The 24,030-nt window shown below is 44.7% G+C and overlaps 1 protein-coding gene across 1 annotated transcript in view; it reads left to right on the top strand.

Moving 5' to 3' along the window:
* The first annotated feature begins 16,032 nt into the window (after window positions 1–16,032).
* Window positions 16,033–24,030, top strand: part of CNNM3 (cyclin and CBS domain divalent metal cation transport mediator 3) — a 51,996-nt gene continuing 43,998 nt past the window's right edge. The window contains exon 1 of the mRNA XM_032228941.1: window positions 16,033–17,526. Coding sequence (XP_032084832.1) covers window positions 16,140–17,526 — 1,387 coding nt within the window. The 5' untranslated portion in view covers window positions 16,033–16,139. The remainder of the gene's footprint in view (window positions 17,527–24,030) is intronic.

The raw sequence follows: 24,030 nt of genomic DNA, 5'->3' as shown, positions 1-24,030 counted from the left end.
TAAAGGAGAGATTTCATAGGAGATTTGATTGATATACTTTTTCTGGCATCTTCCTCACCCTCCCCAAAATCAGCTGGAGTTACAACGTTGAGACTTTCCATCTCCGTTCTTGGAGACGTTGAAAGTTCTCCTTTTTAACAGGGCCAGACGGCACCAGGATGAGGGGAGGGGGGAACTAACAAGGATGGCAGCCTGAAGTTGCATTCTTGGCAATCTGAAGATAAGCAAGAGAAGGTAGATTGCCCATTTTGCACCCAGCTGAAGTTTCTATTGAAGGAGGATTTATGGTTCTAATTAAATGGTACAGCAGGAGGAAATATGAGTGCTTCGTTAGCATGAGTTTGTCAAAAGGAAGCCCCTCTGCACATCGCATAAGGAAAAATGATCTATGTCAGGCTCTGCCTATGGGGAGCCTCATCTGTGGGAGTTTTGCTCTTCAGCTTGGAGAAACCAGAGAGGAAAACCAGTGGGTCTTCCAAGATGCAAGCATGAATAATTTAGAAGCTGCGGTCCTCCTAAAATTGCCCGTTGGTTTAGGGCAGATATCTCGCCCGACTTGCATTCAGGTTGAAAGCCAAGTTCAGAATATGACCCATTTTCCATGGTGAACATGAAAGTGTAAACATGGTTCTAGTTTTTCCTCAGGCCAAGCTTGAAGTCAGAAATTCCACTCAGCAAATTAGTCCTGCCCTTAATAGTCGCAGGACCTGAGCACCATGGCCAGCTGTCAGATTAAGCCAGATTAGTGGAAACCTTTCCGCACTGAGTGTCCAAACCCGAACGTGTGTGCACGTGAATGCATGCGCACACCGGGGCTCCAAAACCCTGAAGACCAGTTGGCCGGCGCGCACATTCCTGTTTATCTGGGCTGTTTTTGGATCATTTTCAGGCCATTTTTCAATCAAAAACAGCCTGAAATGGCCTGATAACAGCCCAAAAAAGAGCTTTTTTGGCCCAAAACAGCCAGAAAATTGCCTTTTGGGGGCCATTTTCCAGTGCTCTGGCGCCCGTGAAGACCAGCTGGCCAGTGGGCATGTGCATGCCAGCAACCAGAAGACCAGCTGGCACCGGCATGCGTGCCCTCAGAAAGGGCTCTTCATGCCACCTCTGGCACATGTGCCATAGGTTTGCCATCACGGGGTTAGGCTCTACCCCTTTTGCAGCATACATTCCTAAAACAGATGAGGAGGAAGCAGTGATGCTCAATTCCACTTCAACCCTCAGGCTACCTCTTCAACCAATTGTATTCTCTGTCAAGGAGCTTTTGCATGAACCCGAATTGCTTCCTGTCTGAAGCAGGTGAGGTGAGCTTCCAACGCCCAATGCCATTTCTGGACGTTGAGGCAGACAAACCACCTAGAAGTAGGGATGTCTAACCTTGACCACTTTTAAGGCCTGGGGACTTCAATTCCCAGAATCCCCCATGCTAGCTGGAGAATTCTGGGGAGTTGAAGTCCACAAAGTCTTCAGAGTTGGGCACCCCTGGCCTAAAGCCAGTCCTAAGAAAGGGAGGGTGAGTTTGTGTGTGTTGTGTTGAATTAAGATCTTTTCTAGATGCAGGATTCTGTTTTTTTTTTAAGAACTTTTGGGGGGAAAGGTAACCTCTGTTCCTTCTCATTCTTCTGCCAGACTCCATTGCCATCCTTGCTACATGAAGTTGGCTGAGCAGAATTGGGGCTTCAGTGGGGTTTGGCTCTAGCAATACTTGATTCTGGAATTTAGGAGGAAGGCAACTTCCTTTGCAACTTAAAACAAACCAACTATGCAGGAGAGGTAGCTGGATGTACAAGCAGGGATGGACTCAATCCATAATTCCTTTCTCCCTTGCAGGGATATTAAAAGTGAACTTTTGCTCTTTCAAACAGCTTTAATTGGACGATACGTGTGTTTCCTTTGAATGTAGCTTTTTTTTGTCTGACCATTAAACATTATTTTGTTGTTGTGTGTGGAATCTCTATTTCCCTTTTTAAAACGATTGACATTATTATTCCTACGGAAAGCACAGTGGTTTTTCAACCTTTGCCCCTTTGTGGGTGACCTAATGTAATTTATTGTCTTTTGTTTCTGATTTTAAAATGCAAACACTAAGCTTTAATATTCTAGCTCCCTTGGTGGGGAGAGACGCTGTAAAAGAAAAATAAAATAAATGATACTAAATCGAAGAGTGGTGGAAACGTGTTTTTTTCTCTTTTCTTTCTCAGTCTCACCTGTTTTATAATTATAATAATTATCCCAGGAATAGGGAGCCAGCAGAAACTTCCTTCCTGATAGCTGGCATCCAAAGGAGGAATTGCTTTGCCCGCCAAATGGTTTTAAGCTGGCCACTTTATGCAATCATCATTACCATGAATCTTCCATTTGCTGTTAAAGCCAGATTTTTAAAAAGCAAAAGGCAAAGCAAAAGCTTGTGTGAACTCGTGCCCCCCCCCCCCCCCGCTTCCTGGTCAATTAGCAACCTTGCAATTTGCATCCCTTGGAAGATTGATAACCAAATTAAATCCAAATGAGAAAATTAAAACATTTTCGTTCTTCAAATGTTTTAGCCTCCGGGCCCCTAATCATCCTGGTTGCTTTTTTCTGCACTCTTTCTAGAGCCTCAACATTATTATTATTTATTATTATTTATAAAATTTATATGCCGCCCAATCCCGAAGGACTCCGGGCGGCTTACAAAAAAGAGAGAGAGAAAAAAGACACATAACGAACACATAACGAGAAAAAAAACAGTTTAAAATCGCAACACCACATACATTCATTCTAATCGGGGCTGGACCTCAACAGTGAGGTCAATAGCCCCAGGCCTGCCGGAACAGCCAGGTTTTTACAGCTTTCCTGAAGGCCATGAGAGTGGGGTATGGTCCGGATAGCAATAGCAATAGCAATAGCAGTAGACTTATATACCGCTTCATAGGCCTTTCAGGCCTCTCTAAGCGGTTTACAGAGAGTCAGCATATTGCCCCCAACAATCTGGGTCCTCATTTTACCCACCTCGGAAGGATGGAAGGCTGAGTCAACCCTGAGCCGGTGAGATTTGAACCGCTGAACTGCTGATCTAGCAGTAGCCTGCAGTGCTGCATTTAACCACTGCGCCACCTTGGATCTCTGGGGGTAGCTGATTCCAAAGAGTCGGAGCAGCCACAGAGAAGGCTCTCCTCCGCGGGCCCGCCAGCCAACACTGTCTGGCTGACGGCATCTGAAGGAGGCCCAATCTGTGGGATCTTACTGGCTTTTTTATCTTACATCTTTTTTATATTGTGGCGACCAAAACTTGAGGCAGTATTTCAAGTGTGGCCATGCTAAGGCTTTGTAAAGTGGTACTACAACTCCACCTGAATGAATAAGAAATGGATTTATTTTTCAGTACACAGGAATGACCCCAAATACACCTCATTCTTTCCCAGCCTCACCTATTTTTAACTTCTTTTTTAGTTTCTTTTTGCCCACACACCATTCCGTGGCATCAGCACAAGTGACACAGCCACAAGTTAGCCAAACGCATGTTAATTCTTTATGTGTGTGTTTGTGTGTGTGTGTGTGTATGTATGTATGTATGTATGTATGTATGTATATGTTATATCAAAGCACTTGATATGCCCAAATATGGGAGGGAGCATACTGCTTCCCTTTTGCCTTTCAGCTCTACCCTAGGAGCCTTCCAGGCAGAAAACCCTAACCCTTTATTTATTTATTAGCACAAATGCAACACACACACACACACATTTATTTTTTATTTTGATACAAACAGTCCATCTTCCATTAAACAGTGTGTCATCTGGGTACAAAGGTTTTGTGCTATAACAGTTAAAATTTACAATCATATTCATTTAATCTATTCTTAGCTTAATACCAATCCTTTAAGTGTCTAATACTATATCAAGCCTCTTCTTGATTTATTTAATTATATTAACTCTATTAGCTCTATTAATACATTGTCTATATTTTATTCATCTATGTTTATTTCTGATTCTTATATTTATTCTATAAGTATATTCTTTATTGTCATTGTACTTAAATACAATGACATCAGTAACCATCGGTAAAATGATTGCCATATAGTATAATAATCTGTTTCTTCTTTCTCTTTGATTGCCAGTGTTAATCTATTCATTTCTCGCACATTCTAATTTTTCCTAATCACACTCCTCTGTAGGAATCTCTTCACTTTCCCAGTTCTGCGCAAACACAATTCTAACCATGGCGCCACCATAGCTCTTGGCCTACTGGCCTAATCATCTTTTGCCTGGGGGGGTTGGGGGAGCCAAGCCAGATTTCAGCCCCTTTTCTTTTCCATGGAGTCCTTGGTGTTCTCTGAACTTAGTTTTTTCCCCAAGACATTTCATTAACAAATCAGGTAACATCAGCACTGATGGTGTTACCTAGTTGGGTAATGAAATGTCTGCAAGAAGACAACCAAGCTCAGAGAGCACCAAGGACCCCACAGTTCACTCTTGAACTACAAATAATCTCTTCTGCCTGTATTGATGCAAAAGACGTCACTTCTAACCCTCTTGGAAACCAGGAGTAACCATTACCCTCTGCTTTCCTTGAGCAATTTCGGCACGAGCTAAACAAGTTATAACTAGAAAGAACATGTTAAGTTCTGCGCCACTGCCACTGCTTGCAGGCGCACAACCCACAAAATTAACATGTTACAGCAAAAAAAATGTATATCTGATTCCATGCAATAACTGCAGCTAGAATGCAGCATCGCAGGCTAACTCTGCCCACTGCCAGGAGTTCAGTCCTGACTGGCTCAAGGTTGACTCAGCCTTCCGCCGTTCCAAAGTCAGTAAAATGAGGAGCCAGATTTGGGGGGGGCAAGAGGCTGACTCTAAAGCACTTAGAGAGGGCTGTAAAAACACTGTGAAGCGGTATATTCCTTCCTTCCTTTCTTCCCAGTGTTCCAATGCAGTATTGTAGGCTAACCCTGCCCACTGCCAGCAGTTCGATCCTGATTGGCTCATGGTTGACTCAGCCTTCCGTCCTTCCAAGGTGGGAATGAGGACCCAGATTGTTGAGGGACAATAGGCTGACTCTGGAAACCACTTAGAGAGGCCTGTTAAGGACTGTGAAGCGGTATATACTGTGTTTCTCCCAAAATAAGACCCAATTAGAAAATAAACCCTAGGATGATTTTTCAGGATGCTTGTAATATAAGGCCTACCCCAAAATAAGCCCCAGTGAAGATTGTTAGCCAGACAGATGCATTTTGTACCATATTATGTGCAGCAAAAAAAAAAAGCCAATACAGTTCTAGGCTGCATAAACAGACGGATAGAATCAAGATCACATGAAGTGTTAATACCACTTTATAGTGCCTTGGTAAGGCCACACTTGGAATACTGTATTCAATTTTGGGCATCACACTATAAAAAAAGATGTGAAGACTCTAGAAAAAGTGCAGAGAAGAGCAACAAAGATGATTAGGGGACTGGAGACTAAAACATGAACTGGGTATATCTAGTTTAATGAAAAGAAGGCCTAGTGGAGACATGATAGCAGTGTTCCAATATCTCAGGGATTGCCACAAAGAAGAGGGAGTCAAGCTATTTTCCAAGGCACCTCCAAGTCTTTAAGAAGATGTTGGATAGCCATTTGTCTGAAACGGTATAGGGTTTCCTGCCTAGGAAGGCGGTTGGACTAGAAGACATCCAAAGTCCCTTCCAACTCTGCTATTGTATTGTATTGTATTTCCCCCCCAAAATAAGACCTAACCAGAAAATAAGCTCTAATGAGTCCTTCGGAGCAAAAATTAATATAAGACCCGATATTATGTTTGGAAAAATACAGTAAGTCTAAATCCTATTGCTATTTGTAACTCGGTGCACTTAGCCAATTCAATTTATTCATTCAATTCCTATAGCGGGGGTCCTCAAACTTTTTGAACAGGGGGGGGCAATTCACAGTCCCTCAGATTGTTGGGGAGGGGGGAGGACAAGCTGGGTGGGCATTGCTAAGTGTTCCTGGGACTGGGTGGATGTAGCAATAGCAATAGCAGTTAGACTTATATACCGCTTCATAGGGCTTTCAGCCCTCTCTAAGCGGTTTACAGAGTCAGCATATAACCCCCACAGTCTGGGTCCTCATTTCACCCACCTCGGAAGGATGGAAGGCTGAGTCAACCTTGAGCCGGTGAGATTAGAACCACTGAACTGCAGATAACAGTCAGCTGAAGTGGCCTGCAGTACTGCACCCTAACCACTGCACCACCTCGGATGTGGCTAATTTAGCAGTCCAAATAATATACAAGAATTAAATTTTAATTTGTTATGCTCCTGCAGGTGGAAAGTGAGCTAGGGAAGGTATGTGGCTGCCTTGGGGTGTGCATGAGGGACTTCTGTTTGTGTGTGTGTGTGTGTGTATCCTCCCCTGCTCAACCTGGAGGCCGGGGAAGCCAAAAACCGGCCTGGTTTTGACCTCCAGAAGCCTCTGTGCATCCCGTTTTTGGCCTCCAGAAGACAGATGGAGGCCAGCGGGTAAGCAGGGTGTGGTGGGCGGGGCAATCTCATGGTCCCACACGGGTTGGATTAATGGCTTTGGTGGGCCGTAGTTTGAGGAACCCTTTTCTGTAGGGTTCAACCAAATGATTCAGGGAGTTTTACCATTCTAAAATTATAAAACCGTTAAAACAATCAAAAGACATTCAAGCAAGTGGAGGGGAAAACACAAAATAAATGTGGTATGCTGTGTGAATGCAGGCAATGGGATTACCGGAGCAATTCCATGGATCAATGCGTTATTTGAAGACAGGACATTATCTAATTAGGCTAATCCAAAGATACCAAAAGATGGGCTCAGGTTCGCCTGAATTTAACCAATGATTGCAAATTTCTGCAATGATTCTTTCGGGGGAGGGGGGGAGCAGTTGTTGTTTTTACAAAAGACAGCCCTGCAGCATAATTCTATGCTGGACAAATCCCTACTTCAAACAAATCAATAAACCCACTTTGCATAGCTTCTGATTATCACAGTATAGATTTTTTCCCCCCTTAGCTTGGGGATGTGGGTACTCCCAGGTGTGTCCGTTGTCTTCCTGTTGATTGATGCATGTTTTATCCATGGTGGATTTATCTTTCCCCTGTTGTTGAAATACCCTCTCCGCAGTCAATTAAAGTCAAAGGTAACTTGATAATGGCAAATTAACCATCTTTGCAAATTGGCTTCCACCTGCAATTTATGGCTAGGACCCAGACCGCAATTTCCCCGAGCAACAACTAAAAACAGAGTCGAGAGATGGGCGGGCAAGCAACGATAGCATTTGATGCAGAAAAGAAAGGCACAGATTATAAATGTTTTATAAATGTTTTTTTTTCCAATCCAATTTTTATTTTATATTATTTATACATATCAATGCGTGAATGGTGTGGTACCTGGATATCATACATTTCAATAAAAATAAACATAATCTTACTACTCCTAGTTATTACATTTCATTTTCTTTTTTGTATTGTTTACACACACACACACACACACACACACACACACAGAGGTAAAGGTTCCCTTCGCATATGCGTACTAGTTGTTCCCGACTCTAGGGGGCAGTGTTCATCTCTGTTTCAAAGTCGATGAGCAGTGCTGTCCAAAGACATCTCCATGGTCATGTGGCCGGCATGACTCAATGCTGAAGCCGCACAGAATACTGTTACTTTCCCACCAAAGGTGGTTCCTATTTTTCTACTTGTACTTCTACATGCTTTCGAACTGCTAAGTTGGCAGAAGCTGGCACAAGTAACAGGAGCTCACTCCATTAGGCGGCGCTAGGGATTTGAACCGCCGGACTGCCAATCTTTCTGTTCAACAATCTCAGCGTCTTAGCCACTGATTCCTAGCCATTTCCTATGTGTGTGTGTGTGTCTGTGTGTGTGTACGTGTACCATATATGTATGTGTAATTAAATTAAATTAAATGGACTCCAGAGGATGGTAGAGGACAGGAAGGCCCGGAGGAATGTTGTTCATGGGGTTGGACATGACTTCGCAATTAACAATAACAACAAATGAGCTACAGTGGCACAGTGGTTAGAGTGCAGTACTGCAGAAATTTGGCAGTTGGAATGTCACCAGGCTCAAGGTTGACTCAGCCTTCTATCCTTCCAAGCTGGGTCAAATGAGGGCCCAGATTGTTGGGGGCAAGAGGCTGACTCTGCAAACCGCTTAGAGAGGGCTGTAAAGCGGTATATAAGTCTAAGTGCCATTGCTATTGCTTTTCCAGTGAGTTAGATCTTTGTGTTATGTATCTGAAATATAGGAGGCTGTACATGATGACCTCTTCATTGCCTTCCAACTCTGTTTTATTGTTTTATAGGCTGCACATCTTACCTCAAGGTAACTCTGAGCGGCTTGCAATCATAAAAATTAAATCTATGTATATAAACCAAGAGTATAAATACATTAGTGTAAAATCCAGAACTTCGGAGCTCAATAAAAAGATGAAGAGAAAGAAGCAGAATGAGGAGCAGGTGGGATCCGTGTTAATCAACCACCTCCATATGGGGTCTAGGAGAACTCACCATGGCCAACTCACTGCAGCCAACTCGCCACGGAACAACTCACTGCAGGAGAAAATTACACTAATATTGAAGAAAGGGGGGAATAAAATCATTAAAGAAACAATGCCAAAGGAGAGACAAAATGAAATGTGAGCGACAAAAATGAAAACAGTGTTGTAATCATTTTAGATAAATGGAATCATGGAATTGTTGAATTGTCCTGGGGTGAGTTGGCCATGGGGAGTTGTCCTGTGATGAGTTAAGCAATGGGAATTGACCATGGCAAAATGACCATGATGAGTTGTCCCATTCCTGTTGTGCGGACAGGGGAGCTGGCAGCAGATTTGGACAGTGAGGAGGTTGGGGAGGAACCTGGGCCAGTCCTGGAGTCTGGGGAAGGCTTTGAAGAGAGCTCTGTGTCGGAGGCAGAGAGGGGACCAGGGCCGTATGCCAGTTATCAGCTGCCTTTGGAGTTGGAGATCAGTGGGGCAGAAGAATAGCTGGAGCCTGTTCCCAGTGTGCACATGCGCAGAGCTGCCAGAGGAAAGGAACAGCTAAGGAACAAAGGTCAACTTGGGAGTAAGACCACAGGTGGATGGTGGATGACCCCCTCTGATAGGGAATAAAAGAGAAGCGAAAGGGGAGTGGAGTTTGCAGGAGACGCTTAGTTCATGCCTGCATTCTTGCCAAGTATCATGGCAAGAGCCGAGGTGGCGCAGTGGTTAAATGCAGCACTGCAGTTCAGCAGTTTGGCTGTTCAAATCCCACCAGGCTCAAGGTTGACTCAGCCTTCCATCCTTCCGAGGTGGGTAAAATGAGGACCCAGATTGTTGTTGGGGGCAATATGCTGACTCTGTAAACCGCTTAGAGAGGGCTGAAAGCTCTATGAAGCGGTATATAAGCCTAACTATTGCTATTGCTATTGCTATCATGGTTTCTGAAAGATATTAGCCTGGCCACTCTCCAAGCCTGATAAAGGTTGGTAATTGTGAACTATCTTGAAAGGCTGTGGGTGATGAACCACTTTGTTGGAGGGGAATTCACTGTCAATGAAATAAAAGGGGTTTATCAGGACGAGGACTTGACTTGGTGCTGCTGGGGAAGCCTAGCTCAGAACAATTCTGCTCAATATGACCGTATGAACTGAGATTTGGTCTTGTTGATTGATCATATGTTATCGGTTCCATTTTCTCTAGGACACCATCTTGTCTCTTTAGGTCTTCCAATGGTGCCCATTATATCATTATGTAATACTGTTATAACTTGAATCCTTCCACTTTGCATCTGACTGTCCTCTTTTTTTCCTTCCACCCTTACAAGCATCAGAGTCATCTTCGTAGACCTGGATCTAACATGCCTTTAACAATAATACATTGGCATTGACAAAATGATCGTCGGTCAATTGTTAACAGGCCGATTTACTTGAAATAGCTTACATCTTACAATGATCTCTCTCACCACGTTTGCCTATCCCAGGTACTTGGGAAGATTTTAATAGGTGGACAAAATGCCTCCCATTAAATTCAAAATCCAGCTAAACCTCTGGATGACTGTAATAGAGCATTACAATGTTGAAAACAAGCAGAATACCATAGTTAAGGAACTATGGTACAAAGGATTAAACCACACTCCACCAACACTGACTAGCTACTATGTGTAAACAGGCACAAACCTCATCCTCACTAGCACTGATGACATTACTTAGTTGGGTAATGAACCATCTGCAAGCAAACTGCCAAGGACAAAGAGCATCAAGGACTCCACAAAATGGATAAAGCCCAGAGATAAAATGCTTCCTTTGCGTGTGGAAGATCTGAAGGAGTTTTAGAATTTCCAAGGAAAACGGATGCAACAGTTCAAGGGAAGTTCAAGCATCAGAGTTAATACCACACTGGGGCAATTAACCGAGGAAGCATTTCATATCCTGCTTGCAAATCTTCAGCTAGAAAGTACAAATCTTTTCAGAACAGAATAACAGCAGTTGGAAGGGACCTTGGAGGTTTTCTAATCCAACTTCCTGCTCAAGCAGAAGACCCTATACCATTCTGGACAAATGGTGGTCCATTCTCTTCTTAAAAGCATCCAGTTTCTGAAAGCAAGTTCTTCCACTAGTCAGCAACCTGCAGCTCTTGAGCGGCATATAGCTCTTTTCATCCCTCTGCTGCAGCTACCTGTTGCTCAAAATACGTGTCACAACTGCCAATGTGTGATACTTGCCGGCATTTTGATCCCAGGTAGGCCAACCATGGATAAATCCAAGAAAAGGAAAAGTTTCAGAAGAAAACAGAACATTTAATTCAACTACAGCTAGTCATGTGGCCGCTCAGGAAATAAGGCATGGGAAGGATTTTGTGGCTCCCGGTGTTTTCTTTTCTATGGAAAACTGATCCTAATGGCTCTTTGAGTGTTTAAGGTTGCCGACCCCTGCCCTAGTTAATTGTTCTCACTGTTAGGAAATTTCTCCTTAGTTCTAGGGTGCTTCTCTCCTTGATTTATTTCCATCCATTGCTTCTTGTCCTGCCTTCAGGTGTTTTGGAGAATAGGTTGACCCCTTCTTTGTGGCAGCACCTCAAATATTGAAACACTGCTATCATGTCTCCCTTAATCCTTCTTTTCACTTGCCTAGATTAATTTCCACCCACTGCTTCTTGTCTGCCTTCAGGTGCTTTGGAGAATAGCTTGAGTCCCTCTTCTTTATGGAAGCCCCTTAGATCAGTGTTTCTCAACCTTGGCAACTTGAAGATGTCCGGACTTCAACTCCCAGAATTCCCCAGCCAGCATTCTGGGAGTTGAAGTCCGGACATCTTCAAGTTGCCAAGGTTGAGAAACACTGCCTTAGATAATGGAACACTGCTATCATGTCTCCCCTGGTCCTTCTTCTCACTAGACTAGATTTTCTATGACACCCTTGTGGCCACTCTCAGCTTTCCACAGCCATTATTTATTGTAACAGAGGAGAATTTCATTATTATATCAAAACTGTGATTTTGGTTTTGACCTTGGTCTCCCATTGTCTATATATAGGTAAATTTCACTATTTGACCCTGTTTCTATCTGTTGTTCGCAGCCAACGGTCATGAGTTTGAAAGAGGTGACTGAATAAATTGAAATATAAATCAAGAACTAAATTGTTGCCTCTGTTCCAAACTAAAGGGATGCGGTGGTTCAGTGGGTACGACGCTGAACCTGTTGATCAGAAAGGTCGGCAGTTCAGCAGTTTGAATCCCTAGTGCCACGTAATGGAGTGAGCTCCTGTTACTTGTCCCAGCTTCTGCCAACCTAGCAGTTCGAAAGCACGTAAAAAATGCAAGTAGAAAAATAGGGACCATCTTTGGTGGGAAGGTAACAGCATTTCGGGTGCCTTCGGCATTTAATCGTGCCTGCCACATGACCGTGGAGACGTCTTCAGGCAGCGCTGGCTCTTCAGCTTTGAAACAGAGGTGAGCACCGTCCCCTACAATCAGGAACGACTAGCACATATGTGCGAGAGAAACCTGTATCTTTACCTTATTCCAAAGGGGCATCAAGCTGGGAGGCACACCTGTTTTAGGCATGCTTCGGAGTTGTGCATGGTCAGGACAAGCCCTAAATCTGATGGAATTCAAATATCATTGCAGTTGAATCCTTTCAATAAAGTGGCAAACTTTTGCGGGGAGCACATAAGATCTTCTGGGGAGCTCAATGGGCCTCCAATTTTGCATCTCTAGATCTGGGAGAGGAGCTACTTCTGTTGATTCTCCTGTTTTGGTTTATTCCCCCCCCCCCCCGGCTTGTGGCTTATCTGGAAATGAAAACAATAAAGTGACCTTGCAAACCATTTATAAAAAAATCTATCTTGCTTCTTGGAGCAGAGCCGTAAACCTCGATGAAAGACAAAACAGTTCCGACTTTCAAGGTTGATAACGCTATTTCCAAGTTGTTTCTTTCCATGTCAGGGGTATATTTTCCACTTGTAGTATATCATACATTGTGTCCTTTAATGGTTGAAGTAGTTCATTCTTGAAACAATTAGAGTATTGGCTTGTGAGACCACCTGGGCCTGGGGCTTTTCCTGGCCTCATTTTTTAAATAGCTTCTGATATCTCAAAAGCAGTTATCAGGTCATCCATAACTAGTCACTGGGCTTGTGATAGTTTAGTTAACTGTTCTCTTGAAACATATTCATCTATTTTAAACATATTGATTTCCTGCCTTTAATACAAATTTGTGTTGTGGCCCGCCAGCAGCCAGCAGAGTTGGCAGCAGATTTGGACAGTGAGGAGGTTGGGGAGGAACATGGGCCAGTCCTGGAGTCTGGGGAAGATTCTGGTGAGGGCTCTCTGTCAGAGGCAGAGAGGGGGCCAGAGCCGTATGACAGTTATCAGCTGCCTTCAGACTCAGACATCAGTGAGGCAGACAAACAACTGGAGCCTGTTCCCAGTGTTGCACATGTGCAGAGTTGCCAGACGAAGGGAACAGCTAAAGAACAGGGGTCAACTTGGGAGGAAGGCCACAGATGGATGGTGAATGGCTCCTCCCGGAGGAAAGAAAAGAGGAGCGAAAGAGGAGTGGAATTTGCAGGAGACAATTCGTTCGCTTCATTGGTTTGTGACTCTCCAAGACTCCTTGCCAAGTTTTGCAGAGATCCACTTGTCAGCTCTCCAAGCCAGATAAGGTTTGTGACCATAAATCCTCCCTTGAATGACTTTGCTGGATGTGAATGAACAGAATTCACAGTCAATTAATAAAAAGGTTTTTTTCCAGGCCAAAGAGTTTGTTGGGAAGCCTCGGTCAGAACAATTTGAATAAAAATTATAAAAAGACTGTTCAATAAGTTCATTGTCTATTATTGTACATGATTGCCTTTGCAAAGTTTCTTCAGTCATATTTGTGAGTCAAACATCAATGTTTCCCTTTTGCACCAAATAATCCCAGTTGTTAAGACCCCATGGACATGCATTATCTGTAAAGATATATCTGCGTTGGTCTTCCTATGCTTTATAAACTGGGCAGAGTAGCAAGGCGAGGACAGGGATATACTTAGAAAGGTTTCTTGGTTTTAAGGCACAGTTAAGAAAAAGCTTATTGAGTCCACCAGGAAAGGCATAATGTACTGGGGTAATGAAGCTTTAGGCATTATACTTATTGTTTGAACATCTAGCCTAATTAATTATATTCATGATATGTTGTCGATGAATAAAACTTTGCACAAAGAGTATGCTTTGTTTCTAGGGGTAATAAGGAGAAGGAAATAGAATAGAATAGAAAATAGTAGAATAGAATAGAAAATAGTAGAATAGAATAAATAGAATAGAATATAGTAGAATAGAATAGAACAGAAAATAGAAGAGTAGAATAAATAGACTAGAATAGAATATAGTAGAGTAGAAAATAGAATAGAATAAATAGAATAGAGTAGAATAGAGTAAATAGAATAGAATGGAATATAGTAGAAGAGAAGATAATAGAATAGAATAGAAACTAGGCTAGACTAGAATAGAATTCTTTATTGGCCAAGTGTGGTTGAACACACAAGGAATTTGTCTTTGGTGCAGATGCTCTCAGTACATAAAGAAAAGATACATTTGTCAAGAATCATAAGGTACAACACTTAATGATAGTCATAGGGTACAAATAAGCAATCAAATCATACTAGGAAACAATCAATATAAATTGTAAGGGTACAAGCAACAAAGTTACAGTCATGCAGTTATAAGTAGGAGGAGATCGGGGATAAGAATGATGCGAAGACTAATAGTAATAGTAATGCAGACTTAGTAAATAATTTGACAGTGTTGTGGAAATTAGTTGTTTAGCACAGTGATGGCGTTCGGAGAAAAACTGTTCTTGGGTCTAGTTGTTCTGGTGTGCAGAGTTCTATAGTGTCGTTTTGAGGGTAGGAGTTGAAACAATTGATGTCCACTATGTGAGCGGTCTGTGAATATTTTCACAATCCCTTACATAGGAGGATAAAGGTAGTCCTAGACTTACAAACACAATTGGGCCCCAAATTTCTGTTACTAAGTGAGACATTTATTAAGTGAGTTTGGCTCCATTTTACGACTTTTCTTGCCACAGTTCTTAAGCGAATCACTGCAGTGCTTAAGCTAGCGACACGGTTGTTAAGGGAATCCGGCTTCCCCATTGACATTGTTGGTCAGAAGATCGCAAAAGGGGATCATGTGATTTTGGGACACAGCAAAGGTTGCAATTTTGAAAAACGGGTGCGTCAACTTTTTTTCAGCACCATGGTAATTCTGAACGGTCATTAAATGAATGGTGGGATGTGCAAGACTACCTGCCCCCCTCCACTTATGCATAATTTTGTATTTATTTATTCTGCCATGTTTATGTACTGCATATTGGAGATGGTGACTCTTTGAGACCTGTATGCAATTAAATTTCACTTTAATGCATGCCGATTAGGGTACATTCAAAGTGAGAAAGGTGCTTTTCCCCCCAAGAGGCAAGTCTTTTTATTTGAAGATATTTCGCTTCTCATCTGAGAAGTTTCTTCAGCTCTGACTGGATGGTGGGGAAAAGAAGGATTGATATTCCTTGCGGACAGGTAAACCCTTTCATTTCCCATCATCCATCATCCAGTCAGAGTCGAAGAAGCTTCTTGGATGAGAAGCGAAATGTCTTCAAAAGAAAAACCAGAAAGCCCAGTTGCCTCTTGAAAAAAAAGCACCTTTGGGATAAGACAGAGAATCTCCATAGACATTCAAAGTGACAATAAAATTGTTGGCTGTTGTTTCCTTGTGCTTAAGTACCAGATAAGCTGGTGATACATAGAATAATAATAATTCTTCTTCTTCTTCTTCTTCTTCCTCCTCCTCCTTCTTCCTCTCCTCCTCCTTCCTCTTCTCCTCTTATTCTTTTCTTCTTCTCCTCCTCTTTTCTTCTTCTCTTCCTCCTCCCCTCTCCTCTTCTTCTCCTCCTCTTCTCCCCCTCCCCCTCCTCTTTTTCTTCTTCTCTTCCTCCTCCCCTCTCCTCTTCCTCTTCTTCTTCTTCTCCTCCTCTTCTCCCCCCTCCTCCTCTTTTTCTTCTCCTCCTCCTCTTGCCCCTCCTCTTCTCCTCCTCCTTCTCTTGGTCTCCTCCTCCTCCTCCTCCTCTTCCCTTCCTCTTGTTCTCCTCCTCCTCCTCTTCCCCTCCTCTTGTTCTCCTCCCCCTCCTCCTTCTCTCGACTAAGCTGCTAATTCATATTTACCCAGCCAGTCCCCTTAAAGACGAGCTGCAAGGGGCAGCTTGGTCATCCCACTCCTCCTCTTCCTCCTCCCCTGCAACTCCTCAGCTAGTCCCTTGCCTCTCTCCCCCCGCCCCCTCCCACCCCCCGCCATGCGGACAACAGCGGGGCCGCGTCCCCTTTAAACCCCATCTCCCTCCTCTCCCCCCTCCCCTCCGCCTTGTTTATACCACGGCGCCACCGAACTTGAGGCCGTGCCCCGCCGTGCCGGCCACGCCCCCGCCTACCCCCATTGGCTGAGCCGCGGCGGCCGGGCGCGCCCATTGGCCCATCCTCCGCAGGCAAGTTCGGCGGCGCTCGGAGGGGAGTCAGCTGACCTCTCGCGCTCCGTCCACTCCCCCTCGGGGTTCCTCCGGTGGTGGTTGCTGCTGCTGCTGCTCCTGCTCCTCCTGGTCTCTTGCTTCTCCCTCCGCTGCCCCTCCGGCGATGGCGGGCGGCGTCGGCTGGCTGGCTTTCCTCTGTGGCTGGGCTGCAGCGGTCTGCGCGCTCCGGGAGGGCACGGAGGATCCTGAGCCCGGGGACCCCTCGGGGCCCTGCCCGCCCTGCCCGCGAGTGCTGGGCTTCCGCCTGGAGGACGGCGCCTCGGCCTCGGGGGGTCTGGTGCGGGCCCCGCCGGGGGCCACCTTCCGCCTGCGCCTCTACGGCACCGGGCTGCACAACAGCAGCTGGCCCTGGGGGGCCTTCGTGGCCGAGGAGGCGCCCTGCGCGGGGGACCCTTCCTCCTCCTCCTCCTCCTCGGGTGCCCCGCAGGTCCTGGCCCATCACGTCCTGCCGGCCAGCGAGCACGCAGGGCTGCTGACGGTGCGTGTGGCCCCTGGGGGGCCCTGGGGCCGCTACCGGCTCTGCACCCCGGCGGGGCCCGGCCGCCCCTGGGCCCCAGCAGCCCCCGGAGATGCCATCCTGGTGACGGAGGATGAAGGCGGAGGGCCCCGGGTGGCGTCCGAAGTGTGCCCCCCGCCGATACAGCCCTGGCTGCTGGGCACCCTGGTGGCCCTCCTGCTGGCCCTCCTGGCCCTCCTGCGTGCCTTGCAGCTCAGCACCCTGTGGCTGGACCCGGCTGAGCTCTACGTGCTGCGGGACTGCGGCTCCGAGGCCGAGCGAGGGGCCTCCAAGGCGCTGGAGCCCGTGCGCCACCGGGGCCCTTTCGTCCTGTGCTCCCTGCTGCTGGTGAGCGCCTTGGCTCAAGCTGCCGTTGCCGTGCTTTTCTACCGGGCCGTGGGGGCCCTGGCCCCGGCCATCCTCAGCGTGGCTGCCTTGTCCTTCCTGCTGGCAGAGGTGCTGCCGTTCGCCATCAGTTCCCGCTGGGGTCTGTGGCTGGCGCCGCGGGGCCTGTGGCTGACCCAGTTCTTCATGCTGCTGACCTTCCCTGTCTCGCTGCCGCTGAGCCGGGTGCTGGAGCTGGCCCTACGGCATGAGAGCAGCACTTACCTTTTGCGGGAGAAGATCCTGGACATGGTTCGCAACAGTGACCCTTACAACGAGTTTGTACGGGAGGAGTTCAGCAAGGGGGCCCTGCGGAACAAGACGGTGGAGGACGTCCTGACACCGCTGGACGAGTGCTTCATGCTGAACGCCGATGCCGTGCTGGACTTCAACAACATGTCCACCATCATGCAGAGTGGCTACACCCGCATCCCGGTGTATGAGGATGAGCGGACCAACTTGGTGGATATGCTGTATGTCAAGGACTTGGCCTTGGTGGACCCAGATGACTGCACCCCTCTGAGCACCATCATCAAGTTCTACAATCACCCGCTGCACTTTGTCTTCAATGACACCAAGCTGGATGCTGTGTTGGAGGAGTTCAAGAAAGGTAAGTATGCATCTTTATATTTTCACAGCAGACACTGGGCAGATAGTAGATTTGTTTAGTTTACTTGGTTGTCATTGCACCTTGTACAATGAAATTAAACGCCATCTTCAGTGTGCATCGTAACTATAAAAATCAAACACAAACACACATCCTTCACATTGTACACAATTGAATTGAAAAGCCCTGATGTTGCATTAATATTGCACTATATCGTAGAGTTCAATATTGTTACTGCCCTGGGAAAGAAGCTGTTTTTCAGCCAATTTGTCCTTGTTTTTATTGTCCTGTACCGTCAGTCACAGTGGCTCACTGGCTAAGACGCTGAGCTTGTCAATCAGAAAGGTTGGCAGGTTGGCGGTTCAAATCCCTAGCGCTGTGTAATGAAGTGAGCTCCCATTACTTGTCCCAGGTACTGCCAATCTAGCTGTTGGAAAGCATGTAAAAACTGCAAGTAGAAAAATAGGAGCCACCTTTGGTGGGAAGGTAACAGCGACTAGTCATGCCAGCCACATGACCACAGAGAGGTCTACAGACAGAGTTGGCTTTTTGGCTTTGAAACGGAGATGAGCACCGCCCCCTAGAGTCAGGAACAACTAGCACATATGTGCGAGGGTAACCTTTACCTTTATGCAGTAGAATTCAATATAGTTGCTCTGAATAGAAGCTGTTTTTCAGCCTATTTGTCTTTGTTTTTATTAACCTGTACCGGCTGCCAGATGGTAATTAAAAAAAAAAGGTGCCCAGGATGAGATGGATCTTTAAGGAAGTTTTGAACTTCCAACAGGAGCTATCAAGCTCTTCCAAAGAGGGGAGAAGGCAACCAATGATCCTCTGGGCAATGATTGTCCTATCTGCCACTGTGCAATTGGCAAATCATACACAGGTTTGCCAATAGACTGTTGTCATAGATTGGTTGCTTGTCCAGGCTTTTTTTTTTTAAGATAAACAACAACATTGAGATGATACCAATCTTGGTGAGCCTCTGGCTATATAAGAGACGGTTGGTAATCAAACTATTCTGAAAGTTTGTTTTGAAATTTATCCAGCAAGATGATCAGGGATGATGAACAAACATTCCCCGGAAGACAGCTTTCAAAAGTAGTTTGCTTATTGTCCCTGATTTTTTTCCCTCCATTCGCAGAATGTTGTTTAACTTCTCCTGCAAAATCTGTTCATGCCTGGGTTCGTTGTGCACATGTTTATTCCCTCATTCTCACAGCTCAAAACTGCATGTGTGATATTTTCTTTGCACAGCCAATCATTTCATTCTCAAAATAGCTCTGTTGAGGTTATGCTTTTATAGTTCATGTCTGACCCAGAGTGACCCAATGAACTTCAGTACAGAGTGGGGAATTTGAATTGAGATCTTTGTGGTCCCAGTTCTGCACTAACTGCTCACATTTTTTTAAAAACTGCACTCTGCGATTCCAAATTGAAAACAACAAATCGAGGCAACTTTTTCCTGAAGTAATGAAAGTTATCACTTCCTTGTTCTCCTCTTTAAAAAATAATCATTTGAATTTCCTAGAACAAACCTAAAGTGTGCAAAAGATTATCCAAGATTTTGACCTGTAGAACACGGGTGGGTGGGTGGGTGGAAGCAAGAAATTTTGGTCTAATTTTGAAATTGCCTTCCTTCTTCCCTGTCCCCCTACTGTTTGTAGCATCCTGTCTCATAAACTAGACTCTTACCCTGTTTAAAGTGGTCCAGGAATGACAGATTAACAGAGTTGGAAGGGACCTTATAGGTCTTCTAGCTCAAGCAGGAGACCCTATATATCATTTCTGACAAATGGCAGTTCAGTCTCTTCTTGAAAGCCTCCAGTGATGAAGCTCCCACAACTTCCGAGGGCAACTTCTGTTCCAAGGGTTGATTGTTCTCACTGTCAGAAAGTTTCTCCTTATTTCTAGGTTGAATCTCTCCTGGATCAATTTCCATCCATTGTTCCTGGTCTGGCCTTCAGGTGCTTTGGAAAGCAGGTTGACTTCTTCTTCTTTGTGGCCCCCCCTCAAACAGTGGAATATTGCTATCCTGTCTCCCCTGGCCCTTCTCTCCACTAGACTAGCCAGGCCCAGTTCCTGCAAATCTTCATTGTATGTTTTAGCCTCCAGTGCCTTCATCATTCTGGTTACTCTTCTCTGCACTCTTTCTAGAGAACATGTTTTTTATAGTGTGGTGACCAAAACTGGATGCAGTAGGTGTAGTCTTACTAAGGCTCACTTGATCTTGAGTGTATCCCTCTGTTAATGCAATGTAGGATTGCATTGGCTGTTTTGGCTTCTGCTGCACACTGTTGGCTTATATTTAGCTGGTTGTTGACTAAGGCTCCAAGATCCCTCTCACAGTCACTGCTATTAAGCCTGGTTTCACCCAGTTTATATGTGTATTCTTGGTTTTTCTTACCTAGGTATAGGACTTTACTTTTCTCTACATTGAATTTCATTTTGTTGGATAGGGCCCAGTGTGGTATTATCTGGGTGTTTTAAAGTTGGAAAGTTTGCAAGGATGCATTGCAATTTATTTTATTTGAAGTGATTTAGCAGTACACTTGCTGAATCAATTTTGCATCACTTTAAAGAGAAAAAAAATTCCAAAGTTGTCTCACATGGCAAACTTGCTTTGAACACGCAAAGAGAATGAACATTTCTTAATTCCTGAGGTTGAGCAAAAACCATCTCAATGATTCAGTGCAGTCTTTGGATTTAGGTGCAATTCTTATCAGTCAGTACAAATTGAGAAGACATCCATCTCTACAGCGGATGAGAAAGCGTAGTAGGAAGTGTATGAATAAATAATTTCATGTACTTAAAGGCGGCTTCTAATGCGAGTACATTCTGATCTTGGTGCTTTAATGATTTATCAGTTGTTACAAGAGCCGGAGTAAAATGATAAATTTTATTGAGCCGGCTAATTATCTGTGAACATTGCTGGCTGTTGAACTCCCTAACCTCTCTGCGTGCTCTTGAACTGTGTAAACCTGCAGCAGAAATGCATTGTAAAAAGGCCCACAGGGACTAGCAGCATGCCATACATTTCAAACTATTACATCCCTTTTCCCTCCAAGTTGGACTTCACCTCTCATAACCCTCAGATGTCAATAGAATAGAATAGAAGAAAATTAATAGAATAGAATAGAAGAAAATTAATAGAATAGAATAGAAGAAAATTAATAGAATAGAAGAAAATTAATAGAATATAATAGAATTCTTTATTGCCCAAGTGTAATTGGACACACAAGGAATTTATCCTTGGTGCCTATGCTTTCAAGTGTACATAAAAGATATATTCGTTTTTCTGCAGTTCTAATTATCCCTTGAAGTCTATGTCTTGTTGGATTGCAAAACCAAACCAGACAGTTATAGAGGTGCAGATGACAGACTCAATAAAAAGAGCGTCCTGAAGGATACCAGGATGGGGGATTGCTCCAAATTTTGTTCCTCAATTGGCATTTCCTACATAGGTTGGCACGTGTGATCTTTCAAGATTATTGTTTTTGTTGTTTCATGGACATATCCCTTTGTATTATGGACACTTGTATTTTCCTGAGATATATGTGTGGATGTGATCATCTGTGACCATATCTTTTCCTGCTGTTTCTGCACGTGAAAAAGCATCGCCTGGTGGCTTAAAATGATCATGTGGGCATAAAATAGAGGATGGGGAGATAGAAAGAAAGTCCAGTTGTGAAGCCAGGTTTTTCACTTATAAATAAGTCTCAGTCTGGCTTGGGAATTGGTGAGTTAAGTTCTCCCAAAAATAAACACCCCTGGACTGGCACAGTCCTGCAGGATGGAACTCCCAGGATAGAATATGTGCTTTTCCATAGCCATCATTATAATTGCTTGTTCATAGAAAATGTTTGTTCGGTCAATCGGAATAGAGCTGGAAGAGACCTTGGAGATCATCTGTCTAGATCAGGGGTCTCCAACCATGGCAACGTTAAGACTTGTGGACTTCAACTCCCAGAATTCCTCAGTTGAAGTCCACAAGTCTTAAAAGTTGCAAGGGTTGGAGACCCCTTTTCTAGACCCGTGATGGCGAACCTATGGCAGGCGAGCCGTCGCCCCAGCTCGGCTTACTGCGCATGTGTGCACGCCTCCTGCCGGCCAGCTGGTTTTCGGGCCTCTGCTGCTCAGGTGGGCGGGTAGTCGTGTATGTGCATGCGGGGGGAGTGTGGGAGTGGGACGCATGTGTGGGGGTATGCACGCATTGCATTATGGGTGCATGCACACTTTTAGCATCACTGTTCTAGACCAACCCCCTGCTCAAGCTGGAGACCCTATACCAGGGATGGCGAACCTTTTTGTCACCATAGGCTGACATTACCCACCGCATGTGCCCTGCACTCGCCTGCCCCCATGCGCTCCTCTTGCTCCTGCACATGCATGCACAACCCCCATACATGTGCAGGCCCCTTCCCCTCGCCCAATGTGGCAGAGAGCTGAAAACCACCTGGCCGGTGGGGAGGCATACACACATGCAGAATGGAGCCGAGCTGGGGCGATGGCTCGCGTGCCTGCCGAGAAGGCTCTGCGTGACACCTGTGACATGCGTGCCATAAGTTCGGCCCTACACAATTTGTGACCAGTGGCTGTCTGATCCCTTCTGAAAAACCTCCTCATTATAAGGTGTTAAACAACGCACGGTTGTTAAGTGAATTCAGCTTCCTTTGCTGACTTTGCTTGCTGGAAACGGCTGGGAAGATTACCAGCATTGATCAGGTGACTTAGGACAGTGGGGTTGTCATAAAATACATGCCAGTTGCCAATTTAAATTAATTCAATAATTAATTTAATTATTGTGGGAATGCTGCTGTGATCATAAGTGTGAAAACTGATCATGAGTCACTTTTTTTCAGCGTAGCTGTAACTTCAAATCGTTCCTGAATGAATGGCTGTAAGTCCAGATACTGACTATATTAGCAAATTTCAGATCCGTTCTCCTGGTTGTATTATGCAATCTAACGTTCATTTAAAAATATTTTGAGTTCTCAGTGACTCAGCGATATTGTTTGCATACAAAAGTACATTTGTGTTCATATTCAAAGCCTCTTCCTGCTCCTTAGACGCCACAAACATTCCATCGATATATAAACAACCAAGGGAATATCACACATTTGGTTGTACTTGTTTAGTGTTGAATTGTCAGGCATTCTGTTTATTCTCATGCATAACTTCACTTCCATCATATGCTGCTCTCTCTCCCCATTTAATAATGAACTTTGAGTTCTTTTTTAATTACCCTTTAGAATAGAATGAATAAGATGGAAGGGACCTTGGAGGTCTTATAGTCCAGCCCCCGGCTCAAGCAAATACAAATGGCTGTCTCATACAAATGGCTGTCCAGTCTCTCCTTAAAAACCTCCAGTGATGGAGCGTCCACAATTTCTTGTGGCAAGCTGTTCTACTAGTTAATTGTCCTCACTGTTAGGATGTTTCTCCTTAACTCCAGGTTGCTTCTCTCCTTGATTAGTTTCCATCCATTGTTTCTTGTCCTTTAATCCAGGGGTCTGCGGCCCATTATTGGGCCATGAGCCACACGGAAGCATCTGTGAGGTGTGCGCATCCCTACTTGAGTGAGCAGCAGGTGAGCGTGTGCATGCACTTGCCATGTGTGCATGTGATGGGCGTATGTGCTCGTTGCTTGTGCAAATAAGGTTGCACGCATGTTTGCCAGCTGCTCACAAAGAATCACTTCTCATCCAAGAAGCTTCTTCAGCTCTGACTGGATGGTGGGGAATGGAAGAGTTTATACTTTATGGTTAATCTTTGGTGAGATTCACAGCCTTTGGGGCTGGTTGGTAGCTCAACAGCTCAAGTCCTAACCAAGGACCTAGGAACTGTTAAGGTAACGTCGGAGGATATAAGCTGTTCCAAGTAGGGTGGTTTTTTGTAGAGTCAGAATGTTCAAGTCCGATAAATTTAGAATTTCCTAATATCGAGGTAGCCCTTTAGGTATTGCTCCAAGGGCTCCAATTACAATCGGGACAACACACGATTTCTTTTTCCACAGTTGCTCAACTTCAATTTGCAAGTCCTGGCACTTTGTGATTTTTTTCTTGCTGCTTATCTTCAATTTGCGCATCACCAGCTATTGCAATGTCAATGAAACAAACTTTTTTATTTTCAACTATTGTTATGTGAGGTGTGTTGTAGGCCAAATGCCTGTCAATCTGGATTCTGAAATCCCACAAGATCTTGAGTTTTTCATTCTTCTAGAACCTTCTCAACCTGATATTCTCAGTGGTTTGTGCTGTACTAAAATCAAATTATTATTATTGGTTAATCTTTGGTGAGTTTCACAGCCTTTGGGGCTGGTCGTAGCTCAACAGCTTGAGTCCTAACGAAGGACCTAGGAACTAGCAAATTTGCAGATGACACCAAGCTGACTGGAATAGCCAACACTCCAGAAGACAGGCTTAAGATACAGAAGGCTCTTGACAAATATGAACATTGGGCACTATCTAATAAAATGAAATTCAATGGTGAAAAGAGTAAGGTTCT

Source organism: Thamnophis elegans, chromosome 13 (assembly GCF_009769535.1).
Source record: "Thamnophis elegans isolate rThaEle1 chromosome 13, rThaEle1.pri, whole genome shotgun sequence".
NCBI lineage: Eukaryota > Metazoa > Chordata > Lepidosauria > Squamata > Colubridae > Thamnophis > Thamnophis elegans.
The sequence above is the reverse complement of the archived record's forward strand: the minus strand, read 5'-3'. Positions and strand labels throughout refer to the sequence as shown.